The sequence below is a fragment of the Fusarium oxysporum genome, chromosome 2, assembly GCF_000149955.1.
Source record: "Fusarium oxysporum f. sp. lycopersici 4287 chromosome 2, whole genome shotgun sequence".
Taxonomy (NCBI): domain Eukaryota; kingdom Fungi; phylum Ascomycota; class Sordariomycetes; order Hypocreales; family Nectriaceae; genus Fusarium; species Fusarium oxysporum.
The window spans coordinates 5,332,177-5,350,934 of record NC_030987.1 but is presented as its reverse complement, the minus strand read 5'-3'; the positions used below and the strand labels follow the sequence as shown (position 1 = coordinate 5,350,934).

At 47.7% G+C, this 18,758-nt stretch overlaps 5 protein-coding genes across 5 annotated transcripts; 3 read left to right on the top strand and 2 right to left on the bottom strand.

The window, feature by feature from the left end:
• Positions 1 to 2,951: 2,951 nt before the first annotated feature.
• Positions 2,952 to 4,577, top strand: FOXG_15935 (uncharacterized protein). Its single transcript, XM_018396034.1, has 3 exons — positions 2,952 to 3,551; positions 3,605 to 3,837; positions 3,900 to 4,577. Exons 1-3 carry the CDS (start codon positions 3,027 to 3,029, stop codon positions 4,459 to 4,461), a joined length of 1,320 nt encoding a protein of 439 aa, XP_018256577.1. The 5' UTR covers positions 2,952 to 3,026; the 3' UTR covers positions 4,462 to 4,577.
• Positions 4,578 to 8,226: 3,649 nt separating this feature from the next.
• Positions 8,227 to 9,735, bottom strand: FOXG_15934 (uncharacterized protein; the record flags this gene model as incomplete). The annotated part of the gene is made up of 6 exons (XM_018396033.1): positions 8,227 to 8,541; positions 8,589 to 8,842; positions 8,936 to 8,952; positions 9,212 to 9,293; positions 9,373 to 9,402; positions 9,604 to 9,735. The coding sequence occupies 5 exons, from the start codon at positions 9,733 to 9,735 to the stop codon at positions 8,765 to 8,767; spliced, it is 339 nt and encodes a 112-aa protein (XP_018256576.1). The 3' UTR covers positions 8,227 to 8,541; positions 8,589 to 8,764.
• Positions 9,736 to 12,172: 2,437 nt separating this feature from the next.
• On the bottom strand, positions 12,173 to 12,520 carry FOXG_15933 (uncharacterized protein; the record flags this gene model as incomplete). Its single annotated transcript, XM_018396032.1, has 1 exon — positions 12,173 to 12,520. One exon carries the CDS (start codon positions 12,518 to 12,520, stop codon positions 12,173 to 12,175), a length of 348 nt encoding a protein of 115 aa, XP_018256575.1.
• A 956-nt stretch (positions 12,521 to 13,476) lies between these two features.
• On the top strand, positions 13,477 to 16,957 carry FOXG_15932 (uncharacterized protein; the record flags this gene model as incomplete). The annotated part of the gene is made up of 5 exons (XM_018396031.1): positions 13,477 to 13,822; positions 13,934 to 14,124; positions 14,248 to 15,841; positions 16,001 to 16,152; positions 16,214 to 16,957. 5 exons carry the CDS (start codon positions 13,477 to 13,479, stop codon positions 16,955 to 16,957), a joined length of 3,027 nt encoding a protein of 1,008 aa, XP_018256574.1.
• Positions 16,958 to 17,069: 112 nt separating this feature from the next.
• Positions 17,070 to 18,166, top strand: FOXG_15931 (uncharacterized protein; the record flags this gene model as incomplete). Its single annotated transcript, XM_018396030.1, has 2 exons — positions 17,070 to 17,257; positions 17,374 to 18,166. 2 exons carry the CDS (start codon positions 17,070 to 17,072, stop codon positions 18,164 to 18,166), a joined length of 981 nt encoding a protein of 326 aa, XP_018256573.1.
• Positions 18,167 to 18,758: the final 592 nt, after the last annotated feature.

The following is an 18,758-nucleotide window of genomic DNA, read 5'->3' as shown; positions in this document are numbered from 1 at the left end:
TATAGTACTTTTTAAGTTTTTCCCAACCCAGATTAACATTAATTCGGAAGTACTCCGCATCAGGTATCTCAGAAGCAAGCTGCTTATAGTCCTCGAGCACTTCCAACAAGAACTCAAATCCCTAGATAACCTCCTATACATTCCCGTACAAGCCAACCCACCCTCCTTTCCGCTTGCATTATTAGCCATCGCCTTCCAGAGTCTTCACGGCATCCTCATAGAATCCAAGAAGCTTAGCTAGGTGTTCCAGGACTACCTAGTCATTAACCGTAAGCTGATTTTCCTCTAAGCAAATCCAGGGCTCCCTTGCAGACTTTCTAAGATTTCCTATCCTCTTTAATCTATTATCCTGCTCCCACTATTAACAATACTTTAAGACCAGTTATTCAATAAATAGTCGAAGAATAATAGCGCATCTAATTATATATAGTTAAGAAAGCCACCAGGTATCATTATTAATAATTAAATCAACCGGCTGCCTTGCTTTAATCCTAGGGTCCGAGGATAAATCGAATTCGGAGCATTATATACTCCGCAGCAAATAAGTAAGCTAGTCCGACCTTCAGACGTCAACCACCAGGTTATACAGCTTTCCGACAGGTCCTTTACGCCGCCAAAGTGTATGCTCTGCCTCAGATAGAGCAGCTTCCCCTGACAACTACTCTTCGAAAGCCTCGACATTGTGGCTAAACAGCAGTGCTTTAGCCGAGAGATTTAGCATATAGCCAAAGCAGCGCCCACGCCTCGTCGACCCGATAAACCCAAGCTTGCCACTAATTACCTCCATAGCCTTATTATTGCTTTCCGCGTTATCCAGTGTAAAGTACCTAATCTTATCCTAGATGCTATAGGCATTAAGGACATCTAGTATTTTAGCCGCAATATTATATCTAAAATAGCAAGTTCTTAATTCCAGTACACCAAGCACCAGCTTGCATGGCTGGCTATTCTTATCCCGAAAAAAACAAGCAATCCTATATAAGCTGTGCCTATTGCCTAACTTCCATTCGTCAAAGGAGATGTAAATCAGGCCGCATAACTGCTTTAGCGCTGTAATGACCTTATCCTTATACATTTCATAGGCTAAGAGAACTTTGCGGCAGATAGTTATCCTGGTAATATTGGCATCTGTAATCTTAATAAATAGGTTAAGGTATTCGAATATCTGGCGTAGTCTTCCTTACTTACAGATGCTAAATACGTAGTTTTCCTTGATAATCTATTCGAGAAGGAGGCGCTAGAAATGCTTGCAGTTAAAACCCTTAGCCAGACTATTCGCAATATCTTATTCGCGCAGGAGTCGCATATCAAGCTTTATTACTTCAGTAATAGACCTCTGATCCTTGGCCTTTAGTTTCTTAGCTTTTTTCTCGGCGGCTAATTTCATCTTATTAGGGGGAGCGCATATTCCAAGGCCCTTGAATCAATAGGCATTCGCATTCTAGATTCCCTTCTCCGCGAAGCTTCTAGGTTTAGGATTCTTATTCTGGATGCAGCGCCTGCAGACCTACCGCCGACTACCAGAAGAATCTTCAATATTATACCCGAAACCCTATACCCACGATGGCATATCTCGGACGCGTTAGGACCACACGTAATCCGGGAAGCAACGCCAGAGGTACTGATATTCTACTTCTTCATGTGGTGTTTCCTCTTGCAGGCTGGGAGCTGGCATCGCTAAAGAAGCCACTGCAAGTGTTGCGGAAGATAACACGTCAACGTCGTTCGTGGAGGGCGATGTAGACTCCATTCAATCAATAATAACTCAAAATGAATTGATGTTTATGTAATCCGTATTCGATATTGATTGATGTTGAGTTGACGTTAATCGTCAATCCATTCAACATATTGAAATACGTTGAGTTGAGCACACCCTTGAAGAACCGTTCCCACATAACATCCTCTCTCCACGGTTTCTGCAGATGCGCTTGAGCATTATTCGACCTCGGTCTCCCGCGAACTTGGGGGTTAGTCCATTTTTGACAGGTGGCGCAGTGCTGTTGAATTTGTTGGTCGTGCCAAGAAACGAATCGACACTGGCGGCACGCTCGTCCGTCTGGTTGCGGAGGGTCAAGCTCTGAGATTGGGGGTATAGTAGGTTGCGGAAACCGGAACTCAGCGGCTAGTTGTGATTGATTTTTGATGATTCCAGGATTCTCACTAACAGCTTCTGCTACTTGGCATCGCGCAGCTGGCGTCATATCCTTACGCTTGCTGCGTAATTGAGTGGGTACCTCATCCGATACACAAGCGTAGCGACATGTTTGACACACCAAGACTCGATAAGTGTTGAGGTACGAGAAAGGGCCTAGCTCTGTCTTGATGAGTAGTAAACCGAATTCAATGGTAAGGCTTAGAGGATATGTAGTGGAGCTAGAGACTAAGTCTAAGGTACTTTACGCGATAACCGCGTCGCGTGTTTTAGTAAGGAGTCCTAACGGGTTTTGATTGGCTGACAAAAATCAAATCTACTCCCTGTACTGTGGGGCAAATAAATCAAATCTACTACAATTGATTTTGTCACTGACTACTAGGGCCCCCGTTTAAGGTTTTCATCTAACTACATATCTCTAATCTAGCAAGGTTTATACTAAATTAAAATAGGGCTGTGATACACCATTAGCTGGAATCTCCTGGTAAGGTGTATTTTAGGTTTAATAGCTTATCTATCCAGACGGGGAAAAAGAAAAAGAGATTCTCTCACTCAAATGAGAATATCATAATATTTATCTCCAGCATAGCCATAACGAGAGATACTAAATAAATCACCTGAACTCATTCATTACGCGATAATCAGTGGGGTGACATACACTTTTTTATCAATGAATCCATTTGGTAAATTGATAATCACAATGCCATTAGTCAGCGACAAGTATTACCCCGCCAACCACTAGCCTGCAGAACAAGCAACAGTTTGTTTACTCGACGATTAATTTTGGGACAGAGCATAATTGCTTCAGCATCAATCGAGTGACCACAATAACCGCTTCGCAACCACCACAAACACCACAACACAGTACCACGACATGGGAATCGATAACATCTTTACGTGGCTCGATACCCTTCCCAGCCAAACCTCATCTAGCCCGCTCGTCTCATCTCAGCACAGAGCAAAGCGTATCAAACTCGACCAAGACCAACCTGTTTCTGTCACGCGTCTCCCAACACCGCCCTTGCACGATACCGATATGTCACAGTCGCCGAACAAGCGTCCACGACCCAGCGACGAAGACGACGAATCACAATTTTGGGACCAAGATCTTGACGAGACTCCCCGAGCACCAAGTTTCCGACAGCGTCTTCGGCAATATCAGGACGCTTTCCCGCCCAGCTCTCCTTCTCGCACCTCCTCAGTATCGCGATCGTCTATATCGAATGCATCGTCGCCGACGAAACAACAACGTAATGCGGCGCTGTTGTCGACGGGGTATAAGCATTATACCTTTGTGCAAAACCCGGACTGGCAACCTGAGCCGTTGAAGCGATTGAAGAAGAAGCTCGAGCAGATTAATAATGGGGAGAAGTTGATACCGATGGAGTTGAAGGACCAGGTGAGCCAAGTCTGGTGATGTATATAAATGGACCATTTTCTCACCAGCCTTAGGTTGCGGACTGCAGTGTTGGTGATGCTGTTTTCTTTGACACGGCCGAGACTACAACATCAAAGACTGCATGGCGATATCCAGATGCTTACTTTGTCGATGAGATTCTGGATCGTGCAGCAGTTTGCCTTTCCGAAAATGAAGGAGAGTCTTCCTGGAACATGGAGATCCATGCGCCTATCCTCAAATGGGTCTTTCCATTCCGTCAATCCAACCTCTGCCAGGTCCGTTATTGGTAAGTCAGATCTCTAACCCATCCCTTTCCTCTCCATAATCCAACTAACGCCTCATGTCCAGTCCATCAGCCACAATCGTCCCAGAGTTCAAGCCCAAGAACGCCCCATCTCAAATGGTTGACTTTTGCATTATAGCCCGCCCACAAGAAGAAACCCCCGAAGCAGACGCCATCGAAGAAATATGCGCCTTCCGTCCTGATAAAACTATCAACCACACTGACTGGGGCAATCTGGCTAAGGACCCGATTGCTATCTCTATTGAAACCAAGAAGCACGGCGAGAACTGGACGAAAGCCATCCACCAGATGGGCATCTGGCACGCTGCGCAGTGGCGGAGCCTATGCTTTAACATTGACGGGAACGACGTTTCATTGTCCAAGATTACGTTTCTGCCGGGCATCATTGTGCAGGGCCACAAGTGGATGTTTGTCGCGACGATATATCGATTGGGAAGGGCCAAGTTATTTAGTGAAGTTGCTATTGGGGACACGGAGAGTAAGCTTGGGATTTTTAAGCTCTTGGTGTCGTTGCAGTGTTTGAGAAAGTGGATTGAAGATGAGTTTTGGCCGGCGTATAAAGAGGATATCTTGGGTATTCCTGGGCTTGAAGGGGGGGATGTGTGATGTTATATGTGATTGAACGAAAGTAATGCCAGCGTATGATTGACTTCTGCCTATGATCTTGGTTTCATTACGTATTCTGTGATCTGTGACAGTGTGTTCATACTCTTTGACCTGCTGATCACTGCGTGGTGCTGTCGTGTTGATTTGAGTCCAAGAGTTCCCTGTCAAGTCTGCGAAGACGAACATCAGGATGAACTCTTTTCTATACTATGCCACATCCGCCACCGCATCTGTGGAAGGAGATAACAGTCTAGGAAATACAAAGAGGCAGACAATTTGGATGCGGTACCTGCAAGGCCTGGTTATAACGTGCTGATAGCATCTGACTTGATCCAGATTATTCCAATACTGTTTTGCAGCCACCACTTGTTTTCTTATAATAAGAATTGGTCTATAAGAACATCCAGGAGTAGTCTTAGGGCCATCCCAGACGGTATTCTCACTCTGCGACGGACGTGTATAGATGCGAAATGTCATTGTGTTTTTGCTGCAGGGTAAGCACTTCTTGAGACAGGATTCGCGCAGAACGGCAACTCTTGGGTATGGCAAAGACATATTGGTGTATATATCATCTCTACTGACGAATCTTAAAGTGCCTATATTTGATTCGTTATGAAATCGGATCGGCCAGCCCCCAATGCTCTGCAGCCACCCAACCTTCCCGCACTAACGAAGTCATAAACAGGGCGACGGTCGCCTTCATCAGGTGGAAAGGGAGCTGTGCTAGAAGTGGAAATTAGGCTCCAAGTATTATATCAGCGAAGTCTGAGACAAGGTTACCTTTTTTGTCTTTTGGGACATTCATGTCACATGTGATGCGGATGCTCTTAAATCAACGCCAAGTCATCCCTGCTGGCGTGCTTGGTGGGAGAACCTAAATTAATAAGAGTTGGAAAAAAACAAGGCATCGCGCCATCGTATATCCAACATCACTTAATTAGGAAAGCTCAGCTCCCTTGCATGATGTTGTTGAGAGGAGTTCCGGCGGAAGTGTCGCTCGTGGCGTGCAAACTTGAGTCATATCCTATGTCTGGCCTGATCCCAACTGTCGGTAACTTGATCCAGGGTATAGGTGAAAGCCAAAAAGAATTTGCGAAAGACAGTCGGGATACGGAAAACCTCTAACTCAGGAATAGACCCCTCTCCGAGGAAGGCGGGGGATGGAGTTGGGAGAATACACATTCAATTAAGGACACCAAGTCGCACGCGATCCGTTCAACAGCTAACTACCCTTATTTCTACCTTAAATCGGGTTTTTAAAAAAATCTTTAAAAATCCAAATTAAGCTTAAAATAGCTATAATTTTAATAGTTTATATATAAGTCTGAAAATAAGCTATATTAAATTTTTTAGATTTTTAGAAAAGTCTTATATAACATACATAATAAGCATGCAAAACAAAAATCTTAACCTTTTAAATAAATATCACAATAAAAACATAACACACTATCTAACTAATTAAATTTAGTTATTATACTTATTCTAAGAAGCCTTAATACCCTCCTGACAGGTCCTTGCATTATGCCCGGTCTTGCAGCATATTCCACATCGCCTAACCCCTGGTCGCGCCGACCTTCCTTCACCACCACTTTTTAACAATTCAGCTGCTATTTGCATATCTATATCCATCTGATCAATTAGATCCCTATCTTCCTCTATAGTCATCTTCCCTCTATTCTGCAGGCGGGTTCTTTTTGCCCTACGCCGCCGACTAAGTATCTCATTTGCCTGTCGAAGATCTTTGATCTCGGCCCTTATTAAAGCCATCTTATGCATAACTGCCTTTGTTCCTTTTAAAAGAGATTTAAGCGCCTCTAAAATTGACTCTGGAGAGCTGCTTTGATGCCTTATATTCGTCTCTTAAGGCATTCAGACTAAGATTGAGCGTCAAGTGCAGTCTTTGGAGTCTTTGATACCCAAGGGGTCGAGGGTTCAGCAAGCACCTCAGCAGGTGTCGGAGTCCGTTGCTGCACATCAAGCTTTGAGATTACACTTTCTGGGTCAAGGGGAACAAGCCCAGCGCCCTTAAAACCTCCCTTAATATTCTTCTCGGTCATATCAGCCTGAAAAACAGCATAAAAGGCCGGAAGGAACTCGGTCTTAGAAACGTGGGTGATAGACCTTCTGATCAGATGCTCTATTTCTCGACCATAGGCCTTTTTCAGTGGCCTAAAGCACCTAACATCTAGTGACTGAAGTAGATGAGATGAATGAGGCGGCATATAGAGTGGAATTATGTTGTTCTGCTTGCAATATCTCTCGAAATTGAAGGATTGGTGACTTTCGTGACCATCAATGATTAGGAGACGATAGGAACCAACTGATCGATTGGCTGTACATCGGTCAAAATTCTTTAACCAGCCAAGGCCCGTCTGGCTATCTGTCCAGCCATTTTGGGTTGTCGTGATAACCCAGTCGCCCGGGAGGTTGCTTTCTCGATATCAATTGGCAAGGTGATTTTGGCCTGCAAACACGATAAATGGCTGGGCCGCCCAGCCTTCCGCATTGATCGCTTGGATAACGGTAACCCATTCCCGATTTCCAGGCTATACTTTTTTAGATCGTCCATATCTTTCTGCGCGTGTGATAACTACACCGCTTCCAATCATGCCCATCGCAAAGCCGGTCTCATCAAAGTTTTAGATATCATCTGATCGAATACCATACTTCGCGATTGTATTCTGTATGAGCCTGAACCAATTGCGAATAACGATCGGATCTTCACATCTGGCCCTCTGATAGTCATACCTCCGCTGGAATCGCGTCTTAAGCTCTGGCTGTCGCTTGATATAGTTTGAAGCCCAGTTCTTGCTAACAGGTTGCGCTTGCCGGTCGGCAAGCAATTGATTGGCTATTTTCTTCAACATCACGCAGTCGGGGAGGACATCCTCGTGAATCTAGGTCAAGGATATGCTCAACTATTATCTGTTCCTCTAGATTAGATAGTCGGCGTGACTTGGGGATGCAGTCGCTCCGAGACTGTGTACCCTTCTGTCGGCGATATAAGGTACGGTAGTGAACATTATAGATCTCTGCGGCGCAGGGTTGCAAACAAATAAATCAAATCAAATCGGGCATTTAATTTGATTTGATTTGGATACAAAAATGATCGATTTGATTTGATTTGATTTGATTTGGATCGATTTGATTATTTGGATAGCCCCACCTTTCTCCTACAATGAGATGCATTGATCTGCTTCTCTGTCCGCCTGGAGTCGGTCTCTGAGCTCTAACCATCTGCCCTGCGAGACTGAATATTCGCTTTGCCTCGGAAGATGTCGCAATGAATTGAAAAGAGGTCAATCGCCACTCGTGACAGACGTGGATATTTGACCATTTCCTGGAGTCTTCACCTTGCAATGGGCGGCATCAAAGCCAAAAACTATGGCAGTTAAATTGGGAGGTAGGGGCCCAGTTACCAAAATAGGCAGGGTCTCAGCGCAAAAGTGGGGCTACTGGCACGTCTGGCACGAGCGCTGATTGGACAATACGTTATCCAAATGAATTCAAATATCCAAATAAATCGGACGTCCGGATTTGATTTGATTTGGATAAATTTTAGCTCGATTTGGTTTGATTTGATTTGAATAGATTTGGATTTGATTTATTTGTTTGCAACCCTGCTGCGGCGCGTCGCGGCCTTAGTTTTGGGTCATTTTGGAGGGCTTGAAGAGCTAGAATAATTCGAGACTCTTTATTATCTGGTGACATCCGAGGTGGTTGAAAATTAATTGATCAGATAGAAATGATGTAAGGTGAGGGATTGTTGTGACACTCACATGGGTGTGACACGCACTTGTGGGGTACGTTAATCCCAATTTTAAGCCAGATTGTCAAAGTACTAAATTGAGTAGACCTAAGGCCATACTTCACGATCGTATGTTCTACGAGCCAGAAGCCGCTACTCATGATGATTAAAAATCCGAATTTAGCGCTCCGACAATCGTCCACATGATCAATACGCGCCGGGAGCTCTATTGGTCCTTTATGGAATCACACCTTAAATTCCAGAATCTCCTCGTGGCCAAGCTCGAGCTTGCAAATGCAAGAGAATCAGTCATTATCACAATAGATAGTTGCCTTCTGCAATAAGCCTGTGAACTCTAGACAGGTATTTGCTCGCGTACCTTCAACTCAGGCTCCTTAGTAGGCGAGTTGACTGTGCAGCAGTCCTTATGCGCTGTATGGGTTGAAAGAAGAGCCCTGAGCCTTTTAAGCTCCTCTAGAAGATGATGTACCTCGACACATAGCGCAGCATTCTTTGATGTTAACCCCTTCAGTCGGGTCGTTACGTCCGGTTTTGTTAAGTCGCAGCGAAGCAAGTCGTCGAAACTCTGGTCGCAAGCCATCCGAATCGACGCGCGAGGCTGTCTGTTGCGAGCTATTCAATGGTAAGTCGGAGTCGGTTCGTTTGAAGCACTGCAGGCGAGGTTTTGCAGAAATTAGGTGAGCTCGGATTCAGGCCATCACTTACCCACAAATCTACTATATCTATAGAAATAAGTATGCGGGCAGGGAACGGTGGCATCAGGATCATAAGCGAACCTTTAAATAGCGGCTCGATGCACAACCAACATATGATATACACATGACTCTTGCAAGTGTTTCGCCCTAATACAATGGCGTGCAGGTTCAGTGACTCTTCTGCTCTGTCTGTTTTACCTAAAAGCGCTATTTTTAGCCGTCTTCCTGTTTGGGAACCAGAGAGCGGAGTAGAAAGCACGTAGTCCCTTAACAGTCGTTTGCTCACTTGAGCCAGTATAAGTTAACCACGAGTGCTTGAGGTCCTTTTTAACGGGCGCAATGGTGTCGCATAGTGGTGTCCGTAGGGACTATGGTCTGAGATACTGGCCAGCCGGCCATATGGCGCGATTGAGTCCACGATTGCATGATGGGCCATTACCGACTTACGAAGAGGCTACCTGTCTGTCTCCACCCCCGCTGTTAGCGCGGTTTCACGGAAAGTTTTTTGGACTTTGACACTGGTGTCACTGAACCTGAACGCTACTGTACTCCATGTGTAAGCCTGCATAACGTCTTTTGTTTTGATCCCAAAAAGTCGGCCGCCTCGCATCCTCCTGCCGCTAGTGTGTTGCGCTCGGACCTGCCTCGTTTAACACGCTCGTGACACACGTTACATACGCACTGCCTTGGAATATTGGTTTGGCTAACAGTTGGTGCCCCCGGGTGTCGACGGTGATGGGCTGGGCCGCGAAGCAAAAAGACAAGCCCAGAGAGCAACCAGAGCAGAATGCACACTGCAAGTGCTGCCATACCAGGTTCGCTCTATTCGGACCAGGCTAGTGGCAGCGCAGCTACGCCAGCAATGGAGAGTACCCGACAAAGTAGGCGGCTACTCCAAGCACATGAAACCGCTATACGATAGCTTGAAGAGGCGAGCAGCTGACGTGTTGTCGCAGCTTCGTGCGGGAATGGCGAGGATCAACGGTTATCTGAGCAAGATACATAGGGGTCGCAGAGTCGGACAAGTGTGAGTGCGGGCGCGCACCAGAGACGATGGAGCATTTCCTGTTCCGTAGCACACGGGCTGGCGATCAATTCAATTCAATCACACATCTGGTGGACAAAAGATCAACCAGTGAACCGTGCGAGCGTGCACGTCCCATATAACTCACCGTGCCACCCTGTTTCAACACAATCGACATCCCAGATTGAATTGATCGCCACCCTGGATGCACAAAATGGGAGACAGGGGGTGAAGTCATGCGGCAAGGCATGAAAGGAAACCTCCCCTTTCTTGGCGTGAAGTCAGGGTTGGACGGACTGCAGTGGGCGCCTACTTATCTCCCCAATGCCTCGTGAACTAGCACTGTGTCGAACCCGCATTGTACACTCGACTCTCTTGACAGGACTACTCAGGCAATTCTCTAAGGCGCGTTAGCGCCGGGTGGCAGTTTGACATGTTGAACAAATCGTTAACGTGGCTTGTACTAAAGAGCTCCGTGGGCCAGCGGAACACCTAACTCGTATGGGAGGTAGATGGTCCAAACTTCGCTCAAATAGCTTGATGGAAGCAACCTTAAAGGCACGCGTCGCGTTGTGGTGCCGTCGGATATGCCGGGCGATATTGGTTTGCAGTACAACGCCATACTGTTTGCAAACAATGATACGCCAAGAAGGATCATAGTAAAAGAGATCTTTAAGTTCTATAGTGAAAGTCTTTCATAGTCTACTAGCCTTTCGATGGTACGAGCTTTTAAAGATCGTTGGAGGAAATCTTGAATTGAAATTACAGCAAAGAGAGTAGATGATATAAGAAAGATGAAGTACGCGTTTACACGTATAAACACGCGTAAGTAATGCGCCTGCAGACTGTCGATCGAAATGAGAAAACATAAGTCACCATAGTATGGTCATGCGGGAATAGACGGGAGATAAACAAACACGTGAGAAATAAACAGGCGACGCAACCCGCAAGCGGGTTGCCCAGAAAGAGCCTTGAGGAACGAATTTGAAGATAAAAATTAGGCAGGGGATATAATTCTCAGCGGATAACTAGAAGCTATATATATGCAATATTAATAGGAAACTAGCTTTTTGCTGTATTCAAGTTACCGCCGATCACACCATGTTAGGTAGTGGTTACATTAGGTCCTTGTGAAATATGCCCTATAAACTCTAAATCGACCCTATATAAAGCAGGATTCTTAAAGCAGGACCCTCAGAAAGATAAATCCCTTTAAAAGCTTATAATAAGAAGATTTATATTTAGTTTATTTAATAATAGCCAGACTTTTAGAATCTGCAGACTATTACTTATTGTAAATATAGCAGCATGCCTAGTTCGGCTCTAGTTTTTTTGCAATAAGGCAGCCGAGGGGCTAAGTTTTAATAATCTAGTGCTAAAGAGCCTAATTACCGCGTATCCAAAGGTCGTTAAGAATCTCCCTTTGCCGACTATTATCGGCGTGTAATATTGCCCTTTATGTAAGAGCACGAGGCCAGTTGTTGCGCAGTATCTAATGTTTTAGGTTAGTTGCAGATCGCCTATTATAACCGTTCTGCAAACACTAAAGTCCTATCTTTACAAAACGAGAGATCCTTATATAGAGGTTATTGGTAATAGTATATATAAGAGGGTTAAATGCAAAACCTAGTTGCAGCAAGTTATCCGAGAAGAGAGGCTAGATGCTAGGGCGGTATATAAGGCGGAAGTTGGAGGCATATGTTAAGCGGTATATAGAATAACTATATAGATTAAATCATTTAGTAGATGTAAAGCAGTAGGATATTATAAAAAAGGTAATAACAGAGCGAACTAAAAGAGATACAGGAGAGTATATATATAAAAAGAGGCCAGAATAGCAGGGAAAGGGTCAAACTACATAGTTAGGTTATGTCTTTAAAATATAGGAAACACTTAAGGACTTAAGTATAAATATAACTTTTTATTCTTTTTATAGAGGTACTTCTTTAGGGGATAGTAATTACGATATGGCCTAGTCCTGCTATCTAGGCCTAGGAAAGGATATAAAGTAATACTAGACTTACCGGCGTCGGCCATAGCCGATAGAGATAGGGAATTAGAGGGGGAATTAGCCAGAGGATCTAGGCTATCTTCTGTAATTAATATATAAGAATGGCCTTCTATAGGCTGCAGAAGCTGTTTCTTATATAAAGATCCTGCCAGGCTGGCACTGTTAGAGCCTTATCGCCTCTTAGAAGGGGTAAACGGAGTGGCATGACCCTCTTAGTGGGCAGATTGCTTCGAAGTCAGAGTAGAAGATGGCGTCGGCGTGGCCGTGGGGACGGCAGCCAGTCTCGGTAGGTAGGCCAAATCAAGGACACAGAGGGCCAGCTGATTGGTATCGGTGGTGTGGCCAGCGACTTTAGCAGTAATACTGAGAAAAGCTCCCGACTGAGGGATCTTGACTTTTTGCCAATGCTTGGTGGTTTCCAGGAAACAGGTGACAGAGAACGCAACTAGAGTTGCTTTTAAGGTGTTATAGATAGATGTTTCGACGGCGAAGTAGTAGTCCTCTGAAAAGTCAAGAGTCTTATCGCTACGAGATGGCATAAAGCCGATAATAGTCACCATCGGATACTACTGTTCTGGCAAGTGGCGTTAATACTTGTTAAAGTTAAATACGTCTCCTAGGTAACTAGGGAGAGTTAGTTGGAGCTAGATCGGGTATAGGACAAGATAGGACGTGCCTCATCAAGCTTAAGGCTTGGATACTGATCTCTAAGGCCTCGTCGGCAGACAGGGCAGTAGAGAAGCGACCGTCGGCATAGAAGAAGGTGTTTGCCATATAGAGGTCCCTTTCTTCTCGTGTAAGATAAGTATAGATATAGGTATAAATAAGCTTGATGTTGATATTAGGACTATAAAAGCTACTCTCCTCAAAGATATTGATGTCGGTCTGTATTTCGACGTAGTTAGGTGCATTTTTATGACTTAGGTCCTTTGTGACGGTGTCGACGAAGTCGCGCAGGTAGATAGTACTTAAAAAGGTCGATTATAGAGACATGCCGAACAGAAGTTGAGGGAATGATTAGAAACGTGCTATATCTCGCGCGAAGGTGCGGGACGGCTTGCTATAAAGGGAGGGGTTCCAACATGTTTGGTAAAGGAACTTTAACTGGGTATTCAGAGCATGTGACGAATGTCACGTCAGGGGATTGAACGTGAACCTTGTTCTTATTGCCAAGATGATTGGTGAGTGCGACACAGGGTCGACGGGGAAAGCGTTAGACGAGGTTACTGCCGTTTCAAAGCAAGAGGGTGCTGTGTTTGCAGGCTGAGGTGGGGAATACTCCTAAAGCGTTATCGAGCAAGGATTCAGGGGTTATTTGAGTTTAAGCCTGAAGGAGCATGTCCTCCCGTAGCCCGGGCTGAGGAGAAAAACGGATAGTTCGGGTGTCCGGGATAGAGCAATAAACTGAGGTAAATGTGCAGACATTAGCACCAGACCCTTGGGGGCCAAGTGGCCTGCCATCCTTTGCATCACGATAGAACTATGAGGATAGGAAAGCGAGTAAACGTAGGCCATTATGGAGACGGAGAGTCTGTCCGATCTGTTCCGTCGCCTAGATGCGCGGAATCGCGAGAATATGGCACTCGCCGGCCTAGAGATCCGTCCGTCGGCAGATATCTTCGAGGCTATACAGAGCCAGTATAAGCACTCTAGGAGCCAAAGAAATACGGCATATGGAGGGTCGGTTATTAGTCTGGCACTGGTAGATCTGGGCATTCGGACGTCAGCCGACATTCTAGAGGCGTTGAACGGGGAGAACGGCCAGAAAAGTGGTGATATGAGTTCTCGCCGACGTCATCGTCTTCATCGGAAACCGGGGATTATATTATCAGGCCAGGGCCAAGTCGTTGACAGCGCGGAAGGTATGGTAGAGAATGGGCCTTAAGAAGAACCAAGGCATCGGAGTGAACTGAAGAGGTCTGGCCCTCGTAGCGACGACGGGCAGCTACCACACAAACGTCCCAGAACTGTAGAGCGCCAGGAGAGGGGCGAGTCTAAGCAGGTGCAAGACCTCGCCAACGTGCTGGGTGTATTAGAGGAAGACTTTGCAGAAAAGGAGCGGCTATTTGATGACCAGATATGGTATATGCCTATGAGCCATGAGAGAAAGGCGAAGATGGTCGAGGAGTTCTATAAAGCGTTCTACGACATGAGAACGCTGCCGGTCCTCACCTGTATGTTCTGTTATCATAAGCATAGCAGAGCTGAGTTATAGTATATTAACTAGGACTAGTAGGTGGCAAATGCCATCGAAAAGCGCGACAGCTCACCTTTCAAGTGCGTTTAGTGCTTCCCTGTAGGACAGAAGATTCTCGGGTACGCAGACTGCGTAGGACACCTGGGGAGAGGTGCATTATCGGCAGGAACGCGGCTGCACACGCAGTTGGGATGCGAGCACATGTTTCCTGACGAGCTGAAGGATCTCACGCCGGTCAAGGAGAAGCTGATTGCACTGAACTCATGCTACGGCTTCATCACCAAGCACAGCATCTCAGATGGACACAGACAAGGCGCGACCTACCCGAGACATGTGAAGGGACATATCACGGTATTCCCAAACAACGTGCAGGAGCTAGCAACGAATGTCCTCCCACATCCGCTCTTGAAGGTCATGGATGATGTCCATATATCATGGCAGGGGCAGGAGAAACCAGCGCCGAGTGACCTGTCAATGTTACTATCGGTGCGACGTAACGCCGTCGAGAAGGCATTGCTGTGGCTCAAAAGGCACAATCCGTTGTATGCCGACATCGAAATTGACGAGGCGGAATTGGATAGTTGGGATGCGCCGTCACACGGAGTGCCTTCCCAAGTTTTTGATCGACTAGAACGGAATAAGCCTTCGGCAAGGGAGAAGATGCAGACGGCGCACATTGTCCCACCCACAGAGCGCGATATCGACGATCATGAACCGGTAGATATCCAAGAGATCATGGCATCGTTAGCCGAGGGCCTAAGCATATCAGGAGAACCAGAAGTTGATGGCTTCGCCTCTGGTGAGGATGGTGACGATTGGGTCGGTAATAACAGAGATCGAGTGGATGAAACCGAATTATCTGGCATGTTCAACTTGGACGGGCGCCCAGACATCCCAGATGCGGAGAAGCTACGGTATCTCGTCAAGTCCATGGGTGAGGTGGGGCCCGGGGAGTATACACACGGAAGTACCTGGAAAGAGTCAGCCAAGGTGAGGCACTGGGGCGCCGTCGAGCCTTACATCGTAGTTTCCCGTGGTGAAGTCTTTGCAGATTCCTTTGACACCTGGTTTCTAGCCAAAATATTTCCCAGCTTGTTCCCGCTGGGAAAAGGCGGTCCCCGGCAGGCCGAAGAGCACTCCAAGGATGCGACAGGGCAAGTACATCCTATTTTCGAGCTGGAAGCCGCTGCGCAACACCTCGTATCGTCCTGGAACATGAGCTTGGAGGCTTGGGTGAAAATGGTGATCCAGCGACACGGCGGCCGCTTTGCAACGCATCCTGTCTTTCCCTTTCTCGTTTTCAATATAGGGGTGCGGTCTAGAAACCGCCGCGTAAGCATGGCAAGCATGCGGAGGAGTGATTTCCCGGACGTAGAACGTACCATCCAAGACTTGACCGCATCAAGGCTTGAGAAGGCGAGGGGAGAGCTAGAGGCTTGCGGTAAGACTGCCGATCCAGACGTCAACCGGCTGCTGATGAACCTGTCACTTTACGGCTACCGTCAGCCGATGTCAAGGGAGAGCCGGCTGACGATGCGGCGGAAGATCAAGTCCCTCATAATTCGGTACGGCATCCCTGCCATCTGGTTCACGCTTAACCCAAACGATATCACGAACCCGATAAAGCTCAAGCTGGCTGCATACCGTACCCGCGAGATAGGCGGAGCCGAGGAATATCTAAGAAGTCTTGATTAGGCGTACAAGAGGGCTCGACTTGCAATATCGGATCCCCTCAGCTCGGCAATCTTCTTCCATCGGGAGATCTCCATGTTCTTCTAGTACTACGTGATGGTTGGGAAGGATTCGGTATTCGGGCGGGTCAGCCAGTACTATGGGGCAGTAGAGACCAATGAAAGGGGCGCGCTCCACCTCCACGGCCTCCTCTGGCTGCAGGGTAATATATATCTGAGTTCCCTTCTCAGCGACGTTCAAGGAGAGGAGCAAGCGGCATATCGGCAGCGAGTGACCGAGTATGTTGACAGTGTCTTTACGGAGGTTCGTTTATGCCACACCTGGAGCTGGCATGTTGGTAGATAAACGCTCACATGTCTGACAGGATCTCGATGAGGAGTCTTTCGCGAGAGTGCGAGCAGGGAGATCGGTGACGTCTGACGTGTCGTCGCTATTGGAGAGAGCATTCCAATTTCCCCCGACTTTCGAAGAAGAAGCGAACTTCTGCGCAGGTGCCACACAAATCCACATGCATAGCCCTACATGCGTCAAGTACGCGATCGGGAGACGCAGAACAAAGCAGAATCCTTGCCGATTCGGGGCGCCTTGGAAACCAGTGGAGAAGACTTACTTTGACGAAGACGGGCTATTGCGGCTTCGACGCAGCCACAGCCTGGTGAACCGATGGAACAAGGTAATGGCAGTGGGGCTGCGACACAACCACGATATATCCTTTATTGTGACAAAATGTAAGGGTCTGGCGCTCGTTTACTACGTGACTAACTACGCCACCAAAGTGGAGGATCCGGTGTGGAAGCGTGTGGTGGCAGCCAAAGAACTAATTCGGCTCCTGGGCGATGATGGTACTGGGGATCAGTCGAGCAATGGGCGAGGTCGGACCGAGGGCGACAACCGTCACAGCCAAGCGCGCCGATTTCTGCTGCGAATGGCCAACAGAATCTTCACGGAACGGGCGTTGTCGCAGGTCGAGGTGTTGGCCCATTTTCAGGGATACGAGACAGAATTTACAAACAGCACCGCCTGGACGTTTCTGAACGTCTGCACTCTCTACTGGCACATCTTCCGGCGATGGCCCCTCCTGCGCCGTGGGCCGGCGAGGCCGAGCTGACGAGTCGATCGGGGAGACGGTGCTGCTGGGAAAAGCCGGACAGAGGATCTCGCTGTTGCAAGCTTACCCGTACCGCGGTTAGCGACTGGAAGGGTTAGCTCTTTACGACTATATGTCGGTCGTCAAATTGAAGCGGAAGGGGGGATGCATCCGCTCGGGTGAAGTGGAACTAGACAGGGCCTGGCTGTTATCGGCATCGTGGATCCAGACACTGCGGCATCCAAACCAGCTTGCGGCGGTCTGCTTAGATGGCTATTTAGGCATAGATTTTACTGAGGAGGATGATTCCTACTACAGGAGGTACGTCCACCCTGGCCGACAAATTGCAATGGTGCGACTCTTCAGACCAAGCGTATATCTGAAACTTATATAAGACGCTAACACAGAGCGCTGACAATTGTTATGACCGGTTTTAGAGCAGCGGTACAACACCTTGGCCTCTTTATTCCTTGGCATGCTTTCCTGTGCGAGTCATCTGGCAAGATAAACAGGATTTGGGAGACACAGAAGACATGCCTCTCCAAGCGCATGACGTGGCTAGCAGATAACATCCAGTTGCTGCGGCGATCGGCCGAGGACGTGGCGCGGGATGCCAGGCAGTGGGCGGCATTGTCCGGCGAAGGAGATCCCACTGCCGACGCAGTCGGATCAGGCAGTACGGAAGGGCACGACGCACAGGGCGTAGAGCACCGGCCTGGTGGTGTCGGTTTGGCGACCCGCCTGATAGACGTGCTAAGGAATACGATGACGAGAAAAGAGATCACAGCCGGCTCAAAAGAGATCTCTTATATGGTTAAGCAAATGTACCGCTTCCAAGCGACTGCCCTCAACTCCACCGACGACCTTCGCGCTACGGTCATCCCTGATCATGGTGCGCATATCCTAGGAGGTTCAATCTCGTGGGCAGAGATCCCCCGGCAGGAGCAGCTGAGATCCATTAAGTCGCAGCAAAACGGTCTCTCCCGCGAACGGGAGAAGATGATCCAGGGACTGCAGAATCAGTTAGGCGGCACAGCAGCCGCTGACGGAGTCGCAGGGCACAGCGGGTCCGACAGGCCTGGCCAGCAAGACGATCCTACCACGCATGCCGATCAAAGGGGCCCATCTCGGGATACGGGTCTATCGACGGGCGTTATGTTCGGCTCATCCACATCCTTTTGCGAGACCGGAAGGCAAGTGGCCGAGTCCTTTACACTTAACCAAAGATAAAGCATAGCATTGCAGTTAATACGTCGCCAACTTGACCGGATGCGGCGCGACGACAACGAACCCCCCCAACTCTGCCAATTCATTAGAGGCGAGGGAGGCACCGGCAAGTCTCGCGTTATCGCTGCCATCGCGGAATTATTCGTTCGTACGGGGCAATCCCATCGCCTGCTATTAACGGCGACGTCCGGCACAGCAGCCGCGAACATCAATGGAATCACCATCCATTCCGCTTGCAGATTCTCTAAAGACATAGTCGCAAGAGTAGGCCGCGCCGGTAACCTAGACGGCTTCGCATCATCTGGCTCGGCAGCTCTCCGTATCGACGGGCAGACCAAGATAGACTGGCAGGAGAAACAGGTCTTAGTCATAGACGAAGTCAGCATGCTAGGCGCTCAGACGCTGCACGCCGTCAACAAACAGCTCTGCAGATTAAGAAAGTCTGCTTAAGACTTCGGTGGGATTCTAATAGTTATCTTTTGCAGAGACTTCTATTAGTTCCATCCCATGCAGGAGCGGTCAATCCTCCTCCCCAGCGCCTCCACTACCTAGGAAGGAGATAATAGCTTCGGCATAGTACAGAGGCGGCAACATA